Source organism: Vulpes vulpes, chromosome 14, assembly GCF_048418805.1.
Source record: "Vulpes vulpes isolate BD-2025 chromosome 14, VulVul3, whole genome shotgun sequence".
NCBI classification, from domain to species: Eukaryota; Metazoa; Chordata; class Mammalia; order Carnivora; family Canidae; genus Vulpes; species Vulpes vulpes.
The window spans coordinates 14,218,453-14,237,870 of NC_132793.1; the positions used below are offsets into that span (position 1 = coordinate 14,218,453).

General features: G+C 52.0%; 1 protein-coding gene across 1 annotated transcript in view; it reads left to right on the top strand.

Annotated features, from left to right (window-relative positions):
* The first annotated feature begins 224 nt into the window (after positions 1 to 224).
* CDH22 (cadherin 22) overlaps positions 225 to 19,418 on the top strand; it is a 67,312-nt gene continuing 48,118 nt past the window's right edge. Inside the window, exons 1-2 of the mRNA XM_072735729.1 lie at positions 225 to 680; positions 8,982 to 9,276. Of these exons, the coding sequence (XP_072591830.1) occupies positions 426 to 680; positions 8,982 to 9,276 (550 nt within the window). The 5' untranslated portion in view covers positions 225 to 425. The remainder of the gene's footprint in view (positions 681 to 8,981; positions 9,277 to 19,418) is intronic.

Below are 19,418 nucleotides of genomic sequence, written 5' to 3' on the forward strand. Positions count from 1 at the left end.
AGCTCCGACCGTGCCGCTTCTGACGTTCTCTTGTTTCTCTCGCAGGCCCGGGGCGGGACGGCCCCCAGCGCTCCAGGGATCGGCGGCCCCGACCAGCACCCTCTCTGCGCGGGGACCATGGCGCACGCCGGCCTCGGCCTGGGGAGCCGCGCGGGCGCCGCCTGCTGATCCCGCGGCGGCGGCGGCGGCGGCGGCGCGAGGGGGCGCGGGCGGGGACCCCGGGGGCCGTCCATGCCCCGGGCGCCCCCGCCGCGGGGCGGCGCGCAGGGCCGCGGGCCTGTCCGGGTGCCCGTCGGGGGCGGCGCCCCGGCGGCCGCGCCGAAGCCACCATGTGACCCGGGGCCGCTCCGCCGAGCCTCCGAGCGCCCGCCGACGCCCCGCACCTCCCGTCCAGGCTCCCGGCCCCGGCCCGGCGCAGGCCAAGCATGAGGCCGCGGCCCGACGGGCGGGGGCTCCGGGCGGGGGCCGCGCTGTCGCCCGCGCTGCTGCTGCTGCTGCTGCTGCCGCCGCCGCCGCCGCTGCCGGGGCGCCTGTGGGCTGCGGGCACCCCCGCGCCGGCTGCCCCCGGGGCTCGGCAGGACGGCGCGCCCGGCGCGGGCCGCGTGAAGCGCGGCTGGGTGTGGAACCAGTTCTTCGTGGTGGAGGAGTACACGGGCACCGAGCCCCTGTACGTGGGCAAGGTAAAGTGGGGCCCCGCACCCGCTGCCCGCGCGCAGGACCCCGGAGGCCCCGCTGGGAGCGCGAGGGACCCAAGGCCCCCAAGGCCCAGGCCCCGCCGCCGCCTCCTCCGCGCCCTGGGCTTGCCTCCTGGGCCCCACGCCCCCTCCGGTCCCTCTCCCCCGTGCATCACAGAGCAGAGCCAGCTCGCAAGGAAACCCAGGCCGCCTTGTCGCTGGATGCATCTAGAATGTAGAAACAAGTTTGCAAATCTGATCATGTCACACACACACTGTCCCCACCCTGCTTAAAATTCTTCAGTAGCTTCCCAGGCACTTGGGGTCAAGTCCAAATTTCATCGGTCTCCTACAAAGGTCTGGCTCCCCCTGCAGCCTCACCTCCTGCCCTGCTCCTCTGAGTTTCACTCCCAGGGCTCTTCTGATGGTGGTCCTCTCAGTGCCCTGTGCTCTCCTGCCACCGCCCCTTCGCCTGGGTCATTTCCTCCCTCTGAATAGGTCGGTCCTGCTCTGTTTGCTGATTACTTTTTTTTTTTTTTAAGATTTTATTTATTTATGAGAGACACACACACACACAGAGAGAGAGAGAGAGAGGCAGAGACGCAGGCAGAGGGAGAAGCAGGCTCCACGCAGGGAGCCTGATGTGGGACTTGATCCCGGCTCTCCAGGATCAGGCCCTGGACTGAAGGCGGCGCTAAACCGCTGAGCCCCCCGGGCTGCCCCTGCTGATTACTTTATCCTGACACTCAGGTCTCCACTCAAATGCCACATCTCCAGGGAAGCCAGCCTGATCATGCAGGCTTAGATTCCCCTGTATGTGGCCATCCCTCCATGTCACGTGCCCTCCAAGGTCCCCATATCTTACCTTCATCACACTTCATTATGCATGTGTTTGTTTGATTATGCAATTAATGTATATATTTCCTATCAGACTGTGCTTGTTTTGCACACTGTTAAATCCAGCACCTAGAACACATTCTTCATAAACTGTTTGCATTAAATGAGCAAACGAATGAATGAATGAAAGCTACTTTCTAAACTCTCTAAATGCTGGTTAATTGTGGCTAAGGATCTGTGCCTTAGGGATATATGAAGCTGGGATATGGCTTTTGTTCAGCCATTCAATTCCTAGTGCCTCATGGGTATGAGGCTGGAGAGGCAAAGGCAAGTAAGATCCAGCCTCTGCCATTTGGGGGGCTCCCCAGAGTAGCAGAGATGCTCTGGTACGGAAAGCTTCACAGGTCAGCACCTAGCACTGAGTAGGCACTCAATAAATGGTATCCGTTGGCTGGCTTCATGGAGGAGAATACACCTGAATGGGGTTTTGATGTATGAGTAGGAGATCGTTGGGCTGATGAGGAAGAGGGTATACATAGGCTGTGCAAAGACTTGGAGGCCTTAGGGAGCCTGGCTTAGTCAGAGACTTGTCAACAGTGGAGGTATTGAAGTGGAGGGTGCTGGTAGGGCACAGTTCTCTGGTTTCTGCTGAGGCCAGTCAGCTTTCCAAGCATGTTTGATCAGCAGAGTCAAGGGAGGGGAGGGACCAACTCTGGAGTTTCCTGTGTGCTCAACAGGTCTGAGAATTGGGAGGCTGACCAACTGCTCAGGTCAGAAACTCAGGGCTGGAGGAGGGGAGGAAGGCGTTGGTGTAAATCTCTGGGTTTGTCTTGCAGGAAACCTAGATTTTCTCTGGTCTAGACACAGTAATCCCTGGTTCTTGGCTACTTTGCCCTCCATACCTGCCCTTGCTCAAGGTCACCTGGCAAACTAGTGGCAGAGCCTAGGACAACGGACTCCCAGCCAGGGCAGTGAGATAGTGGGGCTGGCACAATGAGGTGAGGGGATGGGGACGGAGGGACCAGTTCCAGACCAGGTCTGGTGAGATTGGTGAGATAACTAAGAATGCAGGCTTGGGGGCCAGACACACCTAAGCTTCTGGCCTGCTTTTGCCAACCCATGAACTGTATTACCTTGAGCAAGTTGCATCACCTCTCTGAACCTGTCTTTTCATCTGTAAAAGGGGGGCTAAGAGAGCCCACTTGGTAGGGTCGTTGAAAGGATTAAGGAAAAAAACAGCGTATACAGTGTTCAGCCTGCAGCCTGGTTGGCTGTTCATTGTTGTTTTCTCATTATTCTCATATGAAGCACTTAATCCTTAAACTGCAAGGTAGAAATCATGGTTCCCTAGTGTGGCAAGGAAACCGAGATGGAGAGAGGGCAAAGCCCTAGAGTGGGCAAGAGGCTTGGCCAGGACTTGAACCTTCGTGTGTCGGAGGCCCATCCCAGCCTAAACTCCAAACCTGTCCAAGGACATACAGGCCTGGGAGGTGGATTTGGGTCCAAGAAACCCCCAGAGAGACAGGGAAGGACTCGCACGCATCTTCCTAGATATCAGCTTCATGCTGGCAGGTACCTGAGCTCTGCTCTCTGCCCAGCAGCTGGAGTTCCGAGGCTTCCCCAGCCACCCAAGTCCTGAAAACACAAGAGAACCCATCACTGGTTCAGCGCTTTGCGCTGCATCCCCGATAGTCCTTTGCATCTCAACAACATGAGGGGAACCCCATCTCTATCTCCAGGAACCAGAGTCTGAGGCCTTAGTAAGTCCCTTCATTGTAAGACCAGGAAACTGAGGCTGGAGGCAGAGAATATCATTGCTAAGGTCACCCAGCAACACAGTGACAGAACCAATCCAAGAGACCAGATTTCTGGATACAAGCGTGGGGCCCAATGCAATGTGACTGCCCTTGGCCATGAGCCAAGCATTGTGCCCAGCCCAGGTGTCTTTCTTCTCCTTGTGCCCACCTCTCCTAACATCCCCACTGCTGCCATGACCATGTTATCCTCCCCTCTGTCACCTTCACCCAGAGCCTCCCTGTCTTAGTCCAGAGCCCTCCTCTGTGCAGGGAAGAGAGAGAAGTTTCCATCTCTCTGCAAACATTTGCCCAGAGCACACTTTCTTTGGAAAAGTGGTATACAGTATGTGGTTCGAGGGGGGCAACTGGAGCCAGGCTGCTGGGCCCAAATCCTAGCTCTGCCCTTTATTATCTCTCTGATCTTGAGCACATTATTTAACCTCTCTGAACCTCCGGTTCCTTATCTGTTGAGTGAGGCTGTTCCTCTCTCCTCCTCAATGGGTTGTGTGGTGAGGAATCACTGAGTTCACACATGTCAAGAGCCTAGAAGAGCCAGTGCCTGGCACCCAGCGTGTGCTGGGTGTTAGCTTTTATTATTATACTTTTATTATTCAAGGTCTGCCTGGTATTTCCACCAGCTTGAGCATCGCAGTGACTGTGAACCCCTGCCCCCAACCCTGAAAGGCTTCTCAAGCAACCGGATGTCCCGGTTTTTCCCCACCAACTGGTGGGGGGCAGGGGGATGTGGTCGCTAAGCCCGCCCCTCACTCAGTATTCAATAGGAATATGAGGAGTATGAGCTTGGACTTTTAAAAACCACCTGTCCCCTTTTCCAGCCAAACCCCACCTTTGTGCAGGCGGTTGTATGTGCACACACACACATACACACACACACACATGCTCGTACCATGCTGTCTCGCTCTTTGCGGGAGAAAAGACTTCTCCACGGTTTCAGTGAATTCACTGCTTCCTGGTCCCCCGCCCCAGGGAGCCGCTCGGAGCATCCGTCCTTGTCGAATTCCAAAGGTAGCTTAGCAACAGCACCATCCGCCGAGTGAACCCCGGGCGCCCAACAGTAACCTATTTTACAAATGCCTTCTCCATCACTCACCGCCAGGCTCCTGTCGGCACCCACAGGAACCGCTGGGGCCCGTGGTTGTCACCAAGGCCCCACATCCGCGGCTCCCTCCGCTGTCCTGCCCCCTGGGCAGCCTGGCCCACCTCTTCCCCTAACCTGCCCACAACATCCAACCTCAAAGCAACCTCCCAGATTTCCATACAATCTGGGTACTTTGACTAATCCCTTTTCCGAACTATAATTTCCCTGGAGGCTTCTGTCAGCTGGATGTGGATTTTGTAGGATTTTTAATTTTTTTTTTTAAAAAGATAGAATTATGGGGTCAGCACTTATGACCAACTCCTGTGGGCGGTGAGATCTATTTTAGATATACAGCAGGATTAAAGTGGGGAGGAGAGCAGATTTAATTAAGTTGCTAATATTTAAAGAAAATTGATGAACTCCTGGTTTACGAGAAGCACAGGCATGAACAGACCCCTCATTCCGGGGGAGGCTCTTTATTTGATTTGCTTTCCGTTTAAATCCTGGGCTCGTTTTATTTGCGTAGCCGTGCTGTCCGTTTAATTGTCTTTAATAAGGAAAACGTACCTCTGCTCGCATTTAATTTTGATTTAATTAGGAGGAAGTAATTAATGGCCTCGTAAATCCCATTTTTCAGTTCCCCCCGGGATGAGAAGCCATCACTCTTGTGTTTTTCACGTTGTTTATGATCTAGGGCTGGGGCTTGAGGGGGGGGAATCTCCCCTGGGGCTGTCCGCACTTGATGGCAGGTGGAAGAACCCAGGAGGTGGAATCAAGCCTCAGGGTTGCCCCTTGCTGGCTGTGTGACTTTAGGGAGGATGTAGGCCCTCTCTGATCTTCAGCATGCCGACCTGTGCAGTCGGGAGAGAATACCTCTGATTCACAAGATCATGATGAGATGTCAGTGAAGTTGTGGTAAAGGGTCTAGCAGTGTGTCTGGTGACTTCCCTAGTCTAGCTCATGTGTACCTGGGATTTAACAGTGACCAGATCCTCCAGAAATCCCAGAAGGTTAGTGGGAAATTGTGGTGACTGTCGTATATTTCATTCTTCATTTATTTGGTTTGGTGCCATGCCTTGTGCTAGGTGCTGGGTAGAAGGAAATGAACAGTCATATGCTTGGTCCTCAAGGAGCTCACATCTCACACCCTCACCTGCATATACTCTTACACACACGCACATACTCAGCTCTCCCACTTCCCCCCATATTTTCTCTGCAGGCCTGGTCAGGACACCTATATGTGCCAGGCATGGGGAGTTCAGACAGGCGTGAGTCAGAGTTAGTTGGCACCCCTGACGCCCAGAACAGCTGGGGAGAGAGTTGTGCCCCTGAGGTATTACAGGGGAGTGCAGAGCAGAGAGGAGTGTGCAGGGAGCAAGGTGAAGGCTCTTCAACCAAATGGGGGAGGGTGGGGAGGAGGACACCTGAGAGGACTGCCTGAAAGAGGAAACAAGCCAAGTTTAAAAGACAAAGTACAAGATGATGATCCCCCTCTTTCTCTCCAGTGGGTCAGGACTTTAGTCTATGGTGTGTCAGGAGATGGGGGATGAAGTGGGTGACCCTCAGTCCCTCCTGAGCTCAGGATGGCAAAAGGTGAGAGAACTAATCTGCATTGAACACCTACTAAGTGCCAGGAGCTTCCACATGTTATCTTATGAATTGTTGGAATGCACGGGAGTCACATTGTGTCCTTTACAGATGAGGAGACTGAGCCTCAGAGAGGGGTAGTCTCTGGTCAGGGCCATGTGACGGGCCAGTGGCGAAACCTAAGCTGGCACCCAGCTGTTCCCAAACCCAAAGTCCTTTTCTAAGTTTCAGTGAAGTGGAGACTCAGGCAGAAGAGGCCAGTACAAGGCGGAAGGTGTGTCCTGGCCTCTCCCCCAGCCAGACTAACAGATCTGCAGAGGCTGCAGAGGGACAGACTGGACTTTTGGAGTCAAACAGACATAGGTCGGGTTCAGTGTCCTCACCTGGAAGAGGGGGATACGACGGTGGGGACTCCAACATTAAATTAGATTTCTGCAGAGGCCCGCAACACAGCTGGCACGTGGTAGGCACTCCATAAACAAGACCACTGTCCTCCAGCCTCCACTCACAGCTGAGAGTCTTGAGAAATGTCCTTCAAGGGGTAGAGACACAGGCACACCCTCTTCGATCCGGAGCCAGGACCCATGCAGGCAGGGCAGGCAGTGCAGGCAGCCCTGGCCCAGCCCAAACCCACAGCTCCGAGCTCTCAGCTCCTGCCCCTGTTGCTCAGCCCTGTCTGACTCTGCAGTCCCCAGAGAGCAGCCACTGGGCCACAGCATGAGCAGCGTGTCATTCTTCACGGAAGAAGAACATTGGTGACATCACCACTGGTGGCTCCACCCCCTCCTCCCCACTCCTCACTCATGAGCAATCCCTGTCCAGGGTCTGAGCTCACATGTAAGTAAGGTCTGCAGAGACATGATAGAGTCCCAAGGGACAGAAAGAGAGGGCAAGAAGGTCTACAGAAGATTCGGGTCATTACAAACAGGCTCTCATTGAGTCCTCACCACACCTGTGCTAGGGAGGGCTTGATCTGATTTCTCAGGTGGGAAAACAGAGAGGAGGAATGGACCAAGCCTATGACCAGAACATTACTGAGTGCTGGGATCAGGAGATTGGCTTCCCCGGGGCACCCGGGTGTCTTAGGTGATTAAGCATCTGCCCTGGGCTCAGGTCATGACCCTGGAGTCCTGGGATTGAGCCCGTGTGGGGCTCCCTGCTTACTAAGAGTCTGTGTCTCCCTCTCCCTCTGCCCCTCCCCACTTGTGTTCGCTCTCTCACTCTCTCTTAAATAAAAAAAAAATTTTTTTAATATATATTTTTTAAAAAAGGAGATTGGCTTCCTGAACTTACCTGTGCGACACAGCAAAGGGCTTACCCTCTCTGCATTTCCATTTTCTCATCTGAGAAATGGGAAGAACAGTGTTTCATAGGGCAGAGATGAAAACGAATAGGATTACAGCTGTGAAGCATTCCCCCACGTGGTATCTGTTCCAACCACACAGCTCGGCAGTGCTGGCTGACTAAATAACCAGAGGACAGGTCTGATTGGAAAGTGGATGGAGGCACTTGAAGGGACAAGTTCACCCTCGCCACGTGCCCTGGACAAAGGTGGAGGGAAAGCATAAACAGCAAACAGGAGAGACAGGTCTCCTCATCCCCTGCACTGCCAATGATTCAGGGCTGACGTCCTGAGATAATTTTATTGGGGGCATTAAACTGAGTTATGAGGTTTTTACAATCCAGCCACTTATGAGAAATCTATTAACAGTAACTGGACAGGAAGAAGGCTTCTCAGTGGAGCCCAGAACGGGCATTAATTGGGGCAATCTATAACAGGACGGGGACCCGGGAAGGTTCCACCAGACGCCTCCATTTACTCCCCGCAATTTCTGCTGAGAATCAGCAGACTCGCCAAAAAGAGAGAGATGCCCATTAATCGGCTAATGAAATATGAAAATGTTTATGGGCCATTCAATCTTCCAAATGGCACTTCTATAATCCACCTTTCAGACACAGAGTTCCACCAGCAGAATTTATACCCGGGCTCCTTCTGCGTGGCAAGGGGTGGGCTTTCATCCCCCTTCGTGACGACTTCATTGGCACCTGTTGTCCTGCCGAGTGGGCTGGGGTACGTGGCATCCTGGCCTGAAAGGGGCCTTAGGGAATCTGTCACTCACACTCCATCTCTACAGAAGCTTAGAGCAGAGTAGGGACCCACCCAAGGTCACCAGCTTCATCGGATGCATTTCCCTCTGCTTAGAGCTGCCTTGTGGGCATTGGAGGATCAGGACCTAGGGGTTTCTATTTGGGTAACAAGCTTGCTACCGGTTTCTTCCCTAAGAGATCTCAGTTCAGTGAAAACAGCCTGGGATTTGGAGCCTGGCGGTGCCTGGATTAAATCCCAGTTATATATAGCTAACATTTAGTAAATAATATAATAGCAACGATAGCTACCATTTATTGGACACTTATTACGTCTCGGGCAGGGCTGATTTTCAGCTAGTACATACGAGTATGGTTGTGGCGGTCATTAAGAGAGTGAAAAAGCTCCCCACCTGCGGTAAATGGTCTCTCTCCTCTCCCTCACCCCCGTTCCCTCCGTCTTCCCCCTGGACCTCTCCATGATCCAATAGCCAGAGGGTCCTGCCTTGGCCAGCCAGGGCCCTGCTGCAGTACCACTGTATGGCAATGCCCCCGCCAGGCTGGCTGACAAATATCATGTGTCCCATGGTGCCAGGCAGGTGCTAGTGCCTTCTGTGGACTTGAAACAAAATTTTTACGAAGTCTGAACAGATAAGTATGGAAATGGCTTTGCACGGTGCCAGGCATGGAGTAGATTCTCCTTCAATATGCATTCTCTTCCTTCTTTGCTCCCTTCACCCCCTGTCCCAACTACATGCTGAGCTCAGAGTCTGGGGGTACTAAAGGGGCGATGGACCTATATCTCAGAGTGGGAGTCAGAGACAGCCATCTGGAACCTTGATAGAGGTGCAGACTCCTGAGGCCTCAACCCGGACCCACTGAACTTCCTCCCTGCCTCCCCAGATCCACTCAGACTCCGACGAGGGTGACGGAGCCATCAAGTACACCATCTCGGGCGAGGGCGCTGGGACCATCTTCCTCATTGATGAGCTGACCGGAGACATCCATGCCATGGAGCGCCTGGACCGTGAGCAGAAAACTTTCTACACGCTGAGGGCTCAGGCTCGGGATCGTGCCACCAACCGCCTGCTGGAGCCCGAGTCAGAGTTCATCATCAAGGTGCAAGACATTAACGACAGTGAACCCCGCTTCCTGCATGGCCCCTACATCGGGAGCGTTGCCGAGCTCTCACCTACAGGTGTGTGTCGGGCTCCGGGGGCACCAGGCTGAGCCAGGGGCCAAGATATGGGGAGCTGCTGGGTTCTGGGGGAGTCTGCTTTGGGGACCGACTGATGATCTGGGGAGAATTGAGGCTGCTGCCCCAGCAGGGGTACAGTACGGGCATGAGCCCAGGTGCCCAAATGGGCTCAGGCAATAGTGATGGCACAGCCACAGCTGCACATCTGGCACACACATGACCTCAGGCACGTACATGAGCAGCCTACAAGTTCAGCTGACCACTTGTACACAGCCCCACACAAGTACGGCTCCGTGCAGACCTCGCCCAGCCCTTGGCCACAGACCCCCACGGGCACTGGCATAATTGAAGGTAGGTGCGCTAGAACTGGGAACAAGCAAAGCGGAACACAGCTGGAACAAGGCTGAACCACACGACCAGACAGCCTCACACCCCACAGAACCATGTACAACACCACTCAGCAAACAGCCCCTCACACAGATGGAACTTATGCACAGACACAGCCACCTACATAGACATGGGCAGAAGCCACAAACAGACATGACCCTCCCCGGGCCAGGCTCCATCAGTGTCGCCACAGCAGCAGGTACGACAGCATCCAGACAGCTTCATGCCCTGCCCACCAGAGACCCCAGCCACACCCAGCCCCAGCCCCCTGGGGACACAGGTTCACAGAAATGACTGAGCCCCAGAGACTGGTTCAGTGGCACCTACCCGGGTATGGCTGCTAATGTGCAGGGGCGCTGGGAACGCACAGTGATACGTGTAAAATGGGGGCCCACACACCAGAACCCCCATGTGCGAGGAGAGCTCAGGCAAAGGCTCATCTTCACATAGCAGTGGGACACTGTAGCTAAAGGTTGGATAAATATGCCTGCTCCCACGGTGGGGCCCCCTTAGCCCGGGGCTTCTGGGAGAAGCCAGAGTCATGGGCAAGGGGCACAGCCATCTTCTTACCCACTGGGTTAGCCCACGCACCTGCACACCAGGCTGGGCAGAGAGCAGTGGCCCTCAGTCCTAGACACCTCATTCCATCCCTGCCGCACTGTGGTCAAGGCCTCCAAGCTGCCCCTCTCTGGGCCTTCCAGTTCTGCTGATGAATGTCAGAGGCAGGGGTGTCTGAGCTTGTGGGAGAGGGTGCTGTCAGCCCCCGCCTCCCCAGATTGGGCTAAATCTGGCAGATTGGTGGGTAGAGGCAGCAGCCAGCAATGAAAGAGAGGGAAGTGGACCAGAGATAAGGGTGGACACAGAGGGACAGTGAGAGGACACGGAACAGTGAGGGCAGGGGCAGGGAGGTGGGTGCAAACTGGTGTGCACGCACACAGGGGTGCACGTGTGCTTGATGGGTGTATGCATTTGCACACGTGTGTGCACGTACATGGCTGGTCAAACAGCACTTTAAGGCCTGTGCATGCGTATGCCATGCTATGTGTCTTTTTGAGCATATTAATTTATTGATTTGACAAGTGTGTATGAGGACCTACTATGTGCTGGGCCCTGGGAACAGGGTGTCAAGGAGGCTGCAAGCCTCTCTTTCATGGAGGGAACCTTTCAGCTGAGGAAGATAGGCAGTAAGGAAAGTCCAGATCATTGGACTGGGAAGGCTTCTCTGAGATGACATTGAAGCAGAGACCTGAAGAAAGTGAAGGATGGGTCCTGGGAGGAAGAGCATTCCAGGCAGAGGGAACGGTCCATGCAAAGGCCACAAGGAGAAGTGGAAAGGCAATCAGATTGTGTAGCCCTGTGGACCACAGTCAGGGCTTTGACTTTTACGCTGAGAAAGCTGGGAGAGGCTTGTTCAGCAGAGTGACATGATATGACTTAGTTTTAACAGGATCCCATGCTGTTCTATGACGATCAAATGGTGGTAGGATTGGGGCGTGGGGCAAGGACAGAAGCAGAGGAGTATATTGTAATTACCTCTGCGGGAAATGATGGTGGCTTGGAACAAGGTGGGACCAGTAAGGGTACTGAGGAGAGGTCGGCTTTGGGATATATTTTGAGAAGCTGAAAGCATTTGCTAATGGATGGGATGTGGGGTGTGAAAGAGAGACAATTCAGGGATTTTGACCTGGGCAATTAAATAGATGGGATTTCCATTTGCTGAGATGGGAGGATCAGCGGGAGGGGCAGATCTCGGGGACTGAGTGAGGGACATCGGGAGTTTGGTTGCTGTAGTGCTAATGTTGGAAGTACTTATTAGACAGCCAAGTGGAGATCTTACAAAAGGCACTTCAACATACAGGTTCACTGGAGAGAGTATCAGAAGTTGTCAGTAACAAAGACCCACAGACTTTCAGAGCCCAGTGATTACTTAGAAATCAGTTTTGCAAATGGGGTAAACTGAGGCTCAGTGAAGCCGTGACGTGTCCAGGGTCACCTAGCAAGGCAGGGGCACTCAAGCCCCTGACATCCCCGGTCCAGCAGCCCCTACTTACTGACTCAAACCACAGCCCTGCCTCTCTCTTCATCCCAAATGGACCTGCACATTTCCACATGGAAGAGGCCAGAGAGGTAACACGAGGTGAGGCAGGAGATGAGAGCAGGAGCCACCCCCGAAGGACTTGAGGGAAGCATGGGAGCTGGGAAGGGCTTTGGCAAGGGACCCATGTGGGTAGACATGGAATTTAGGAAGTTCCCTCTGCTACAGTTTGGAAGATAGGTGGGGACAGGGGACTCCAGAGGGAGGCATCCACCAGGTGATCATCCATCACTCCACTCCCAACTTCAACTCTGAGCGGTGGGGGGGACTGGTGGTAGCATCCCCATTGAACAGATATGAACACTGAGGCTGGGAGGGGAGAAATGGGCCTACTGTCACATAGCAAGTCAGTGCCTGAGCCAGCCAAGGGTTGCCTCCCAGGCTGTTGGGAATGGCAAGAGTGCTTGTGTCACACTTGGGAGGACTGAGGCCAAGAGAAAGGCAAGGACACATTCAAGATCACCCAGATTGTAGGAAGCAGAGCCAGCCCCGGGTTCATGAGTATCAGCCTGAGGAGCCCCTGCCCTGCCTCCCCTCCTCCTCCCAGCCCATGGACTCTGACATTCTGCTCAGGAAAGAGTCTGGCATTGGATTCAACACAGACAAGCCAAGGAACCCGGGAGGGGGAAGGAGGAAACAGAAATTAAATTAGTTTATTTCATTTAAGCAACTTTTTGAAGAGGAAGCAAATCTGACACCGGGGTGCTCGTGGAGACTCCAGGCAGCTTTGAAAATCAGACACAATTACTGAGCCTCCTGATCTGGGCTGAGGAGGGCGGGGCTGACAAGCGGCACCAGGGTCTGGGCAGCTTCGAAGATCAGAGGGAGCAGGGACACAGCTTGGGACATGAAAGACAGCACTGCTCGCAAATTAAACCACTCACAGCTTAAAAAGGAAGGGAAGTGTGCCGGGGGCCTCCAATGAACCGCACTTCTGAGGAGGGGCACACCAGCCAAGCTGAGCCTAATGCAGCAAAGTAGGTCCTGCAGCTGACAGTCAGGAGGCCTGGCTCCCTACATGACCTTGGGGAGGTCCCTGCCTCTCTCTGGGCACCAAGTTCCCTTCTAAGTATCGAGGGGCTTCATTCATGCAACAGATGTTTATTGAGTGCCTACTCTGTGCCAGGCACTGTTCCTGGCATTGGGGATTCTTAGGAAGCCTACGTCCAGAGCAGAGAGAGAGAGACAGGAAAGAGATGAACAAGCCAGTATGTTAGAGGTCCTGTGGTATATAAAAGCTGTGAAACCAAGGGAATTTGGCATTATACTGAGGGAGTGCTATTTTAAATACAGGAATCAGGGTGGGCCTTTCTTTATAAAGGAGGACATTGGAACAAAGATCTGAAGGAACCAAGGAGCTTTGTGAAACAGTTTTTTTCTTTTTTTTTTCTTTTTTTAAGATTTTATTCATTTATTCATGAGAGACTCACAGAGAGAGGCAGAGACATAGACAGAGGGAGAAGCAGGGTCCTCACAAGGAGTCCGATGTGGGACTCGATCCCCAGACCCGTAATAATGCCGAGTCAAAGGCAGATGCTCAACCCCTGAGCCACCCAGGCATCCCTGAAACAGTAGTTTTCATACTGTATTGTGTATCCACATTACTTGGAGGGCTTGTTAAAATACAGACTGATGCCCCTTCTCCCCCAGGGTTTCTGAGTCAGTAGGTCGGGCCACTAGAAATATTTGTATTTTTAATAAATTCCAAAGTGACGCTGTTATTGCTGGCTCAGGAACCACACTTGGAGAACCACTAAGCTGAAGGAAGAATGCACAGGCAGAGGAAACAGCAAGTGCAAAGGTCCTGAGGCATAGTGTGTTTGTCATGTTTGAGAATAGCAGGGGGTCAGTATGGGTGGAGAGAAGAGTAAGTGAAGGGAGGAGCATGTCCAATGAGATCAAAGGAGGTACTGGAAACTGGATCCTGTAGGACATTGTAGCCATTTTAAAGATTTTGGTTGTACTCTGAGATACAGAGTCGATGAGTGATGTGATCCAACTTAAACTTCTAAAGGCTGGCTTCTTGGCCACCATGTTGAAAATGGGCTGTAAGGGACAAGGTTGGAAGTAGGGAGATTAGTGAGGAGGCAGGTTGCGGGCAAAAGGTGATGGGGACTCAGATCAGCATAGAAGGTGAAAAGATATGGGATTCTGGATGCATGTTGAAGACAGTGCCAACTGGGTTTGTGAGGGATTGGATATGGGGAGTGAGATAGAGATAAGCCAAGGGTAATGATGTGTTTAGCCTGAGCAACTGGACGAATGGAGCCGCTAAGATGAGGGATGCTCTGAGAAGAGCAAGATTAAAGCACAAACTCAAGACTTCACTCTTGAGCATGTTAAGATTGAGATGTCTACTAAAAAATCCAAGTGGAATTGTCAAGGGGACAGTTGGGTCTCTGAGTCTGGAGGTCAGGAGCATGATCAGGGTCAGAGATACAATATTGGATGTCATCAGCAGAGAGAAGGAACTTAAAGCCTGAGGCTAGGTGAAATCAACAGGAGTGAGTTTTGAGAGAAAAGGCTTGGACTAGACAATCTCTTAACGTTGGGGACACCAGACCCCTTCCCACAAGTGTCACAACCTGACCAGTGGACAGCAAGATTTCGTAGGGCTTTTGTGCCCAGTTCGACTCCACCTACTGAGGAATGCCAGCTATGTATAAGATGGTATGCTTGGCACTGTTGAGGATACAGAAATGAGAAGTTCAATCCAACACACATCTATTAGCCACTACTTTATTCCGGGCACTGCAGGGGATGTAAAGATAAGTAATTGAATTAAATCCACAAATGTTTATTAGCACCCATTATGTACAAGGCCTCCAGTGTACTTGGCTCTGTAGGGGTTGCAAAGATGAGTCACCTAACTTAGCAAACATTTATTAGCACCTACTTTATCTATGTATATAGCCCCAAGGGGATAGAAAAATAAGCAGTTGCTTTCAATTCAATAAACATTAGTGCCTACTGTGTACATGACACTTTGCTAGGTATGTGGGGATGCAAAGATGAGCAAGACCCTCGCCTGACCTCAGAGTGGTGGCCGATCAGTTTCATCTCTGGGGTCAATTGATCTCTGATCAATTGATAGTGACTGTAGGGTTGGTTGAGACAGTCTGAGGCCCCATTTAAGCTCAGGAGAAAGCACCACAAACAATTAGTGATGTCTGCTGTGAGCAAAGGCAGGAGAATGGGGCAGTTTTGGGCATAGGATTGGCATTGTTGGACCATGGGATTGGGGTTCAACAAGATGTGGACATGGGCAGGAGCTCTACCAGAGCTGGGTTCCCATGTATTCTAGCTCCTTAGTGAGCAGCATCTTTAATAGATGAAAAGGCTGTTTTGTAGTACAGGCCGCACTTCTTGGGACATTTACTAAATAACAGCTGTCAGCCAACACTGCTTTCACGGATCTATTTCCCTTTATTCTCAACAATCCTGGGAAATAAGCAGGGCAGGTATTACTGTCTTCATTTAACCAATGAGGAAATAAATGCAGAGAGAGATAAAGTAACTTGCCTGAGTTTCCAGAGTAAGAGCTAGAGCCAGAACTGGACCCAGAACCTGGAAGTAGAATCCAAGCCACTTGCTTCAGCTCTAGTGGGAAACAGCCATGCCCGGGGACTTTACAGCTTGCAAAGCACTTTCACATCCCTGATCTCATTTCATCCCCACCAGGAGCACTCGGGCCAAGCGTTAACATGCCCATTTTATAGCTGAAGAAATTGAGGCTCACAAGGGGAAGGAAATAAGATTGGAAGAGCACACTATCTGATTGCTGAGTCCAGTGCTTGGCGGGGGACAGTGTCAGGGAGGAAAGGAGGAAGGCAGGAGGCAGTGTGTTCCCCCAAGGGCCTCATTTGGGGAGGGCAGCAACAAGCTGGGAGCCTCTGATTGTCCTATCTGCAGCCAGAGAGAGTGTGGCTCAGCAGCCCTCAGGCCCAAGCCAGGAATCAATCGCTGGCCTCTGCAGAGACAACTTCTAAAGATGTTTTTAATTAAAGTCCAGGAAGATCTATATGTGCAATATCTCCTTGCCTAGCAACGGCACTGGCTCTCACCATCCAGGATTGGGGGGAACAGGACCGGAGATTTCTGGTGGGGAGAGGTGATGAGGAGGAGCAGAGGCCCTGGCCCTCAGGAGTCATCCCCATGGCCCTGGGAACCTGGACAGCAAAGAGCCTATCCATGCCTTTCTTTGTCGTTTCCATCAACAAATTATTCAACAAACATGAGCACCTACTCTATGCTGGGCCCTGCGTCTACACGGCAGTGAGTACAAAGGTGACAAAGCCACCATCCTGCCCTCAAGGGTCCAGCACACATTGGGTGCTTCATTTGTGTTGGGTGACTGAATGGAACTGAATTATGATAAAAAAAAAAAAATGTTTGCTTTCTACAACAAGCAGAGGGATGCTATTGCAGATACTTACAATGTTGCTGTCCCAAACAAACAGGATGACCAGACTACTTACTAGAGGGTTCCACTTAAATGCGTAAAGGACAGAAGAGCATAAATTTCTCAAATTGGGATGGTAGGAAAGCCCTCTCTTGGGGGAGGGGAGTACAGATTAGATCCCCACATGCATTCATAGGTGAGTCCATGCCTGGAATCTATGAGGCGAAAGAGAGGGGATACTGTCCCAGAGGTCACTGGAGGCTCTGGAGAAGCCTGTTTGCAACATAGGGCACCCTCATCCCATTGAACCAAAATTGTTTCTTCTCCTTTTCCCCCCTCCCACTCTCTCCCACTCTCCTCTTGCTTAATATGTATCTCTGCCTGTCTCTGTTTCTATAGAAGTCTACTTTCTGACTTTATCTGTGCATTTCTGCCTTTTTCTGTCACATTCTGTGTTCCATTTTCTCCCTGTCTCTATGTATCTCTGCCTCTCTGATGCTCATCTCTCTGTCTCTGTCCTGATTTCTTCCCGAAGTTCTGGGTATCTGTTATCCCACTTTCTCCCTGCTCATCTCTCTGAGTCTCTGTCCCTCTGCCCCTTGTCTCTCTGTCTCTGACCCACTTTCTAGCTTCATCTCCCCGTGCCATCTTCTCTGTCACTTATCTCTGGGCCTGCCTCCCACCCCTCTCCGCCACCTTTTCCTCCCCTGCTGGCACATTCCTGCCTCTCCTGCATATCATTAGGCTGCCCTGGCGGGGCAGCCGGAAGCTGTGAAGGCCAGCCCCGTGAGCCAGCATTATAAGTGATGATCAAAGAGGGAGTTGGGAGGGAGAGTTTGAGAAGGGGTTTGTTTCCCCGTGTTATCTGAACGTTCCCAGGGATTCGACAAGTGGTTTTTAATTTTTAATATAAAGCATTCCGTGCAGTTCTGGCAGCAGCAGGGGGTGGGACTCATTTTTTATAAATGTTTGAGAAGCTAAATGTGAGCTGAGGGTTTCCCCAGGCCCAGCAGGGCAGCAAAGGGAGGTAGGGAAGAGGCAGGATGGTAATAATTACAAACATCTTCATAATAATGACACTTGGTCACCTCGTCGTTTGTTCGTTAGTTCTTTTGTGGGAAGACTCTGTTCTTTTCCAAACTGCTTCATCTCTTTCATCTCATTAAAGGGCCTCCCTCCTCCAGGGAGGCAAGGAGGATGACGTGTTATCTCCATTTTACAGAAGGGGAACTGAGGCCCAGTCAGGTCCGTTTTCCCACAGCCAACACAGCCCAGGAGAGGGCTGGGATGACTTCAATCCTGGAGCTCCCTCCATGCAGCACCACCTACCCCCTGAGTCAATGGGAGCTCCCCCTGGGGGCTCTAGAGCCCAAGTCTGGGCTGCAGTTGGACCTCACAGATAACAAAGATAAGAGACAAGAAAGGAAAGAATTCTGGCTTGGGGGCCTGGCCATGGGTTCCATTTCTGGCTAAAACATGTCAGAGCCACCCAGATAAACCAGAGATGAGGGGTAGCCATGCCCCCTCCCTCCTGATACTGGTGCCCAGGCATCTCCTACTCCAGACCAAGCACACAGTCCCAGAGACCTTCTGCCCATTCAGCGCTGCCTTCACAGCTTCCAGCTGCCCGACTAGGGCAGCCTAATGATATGCAGGAGAGGCAGGAATGTGCCAGCAGGGGAGGAGGAGGTGGGGGAGAAGGGTAGGAGGCAGGCCCAGAGATAAGTGACAGAGAAGATGGCACGGGGAGATGAGGCTAGAAAGTGGGTCAGAGACAGAGAGACAAGGGGCAGAGGGACAGAGACTCAGAGAGATGAGCAGGGAGAAAAGTCAGAGACAAGAGAGGAATAAACTCGTGAGAGCTGCTACATATCCAGCTTTATCAGCCAAATAAATCCATCATTTCTAGTCCTCAGAGCATCTCTGGGAGGCAGAGGGGCCCCCTCTAGACCAAAGGTGACGAAAGAGGTCAACAGGGAGAAAGACTTGACCAAGGGCACAGAGTGAAGAAGTGGTGGAATTTGAACCCAAGACTCTGATGCCAAAGCCCACCTCATCTCATCTCCTCGCAGGAGAGTCTGATGTCTCATGCTGATTTTGCCTGGCAGGAGCTTTGCTGACTTGGTGGCATGTGTTGTCCTTGCTTCTTCCTTCCTGGTGTCAGTCTCAGTATAGGCACAGTGAATCCAGGAGGGTGCCATGATGGCCCCACAGACCTGGGTTTCAATCTTTCCCTACCACTTACTAATGATAGAATCTGGGGGAAGTCACTGAGCCTCTGCCTCTGCTCAATGACTCAGTTTCCTCATCAGTTCAATGAGGGGTTTGGTCTAGAACATCAGTTCTTAGCTTGGGATGCACTTTAGAATCACTGTGGGAGCTTTTAAAAATACCCCTGCCTGTGTTCCATCCCAGGAGAGTCCTAGAGAATTGGTCTGGGGTGGGGCTCAGCATCAGTTTTATTTTAAAGCTCCTAAGAGATTCTAATGTGCAGCCAGGGTAAGAAACACTGGTTTCTGTGCTCTCCAAGGACCAACCTTTCCACATCTAACATTCCATGTGGAGCTCTGCTCTGAGATCTTGTTTATCCAAGAATCATTTAGGCAACGTTTCCTATGCCAGCCTGGCTAGAGGCCCTTAACCCCTCGTAGATGAAGAGTTGGCTGACAGCACCACGGACAGCGACCAGTTCATCCTAGCTAATCCCAACCCTGCTTCTAGAAGTCTGAGCTTGACCAGCTGTGGGCAGGGAGAATCCTGAATGCAGTTCCTTGACACTCCCCCCCTTATCCTTCCCTCTCCTTTCTCCACTCTTCCCTCTCTTACTTGCCTGTCTCCTACTCCTACTGACCTTCCTCCTCCTATTTTATAAGGCCAGGCACGTATGGGGTTTGACATCAGATCATCCTGGGTTTGAATCCTGCCATTCCTGCTTCCTTGCCAAGTGAACTCAGTTCTGAACATGGAAAACTATTTGAGTTCTCACAGTGATCCTGAGAGTTTGGCAGTAATATTACCTTCATTTCACAAGTGAGGAGACTGAAGCACAAAGGGCTTCCTTACTTAACTCCACTCAGCCTCATTTCTTCATCTGTAAAGTGGAAATCTTAATAGAGCTTACTTCAAGCCTATTTTATAAATTCCATGAGGTAACATACATAAAGTGCTTCTCATAGGATCTAGCACAAAGGAGTTATTCAGTAAACATAATCTATCATGACCATTGAATAATGATATGTGATAATGGGTTTCATCATT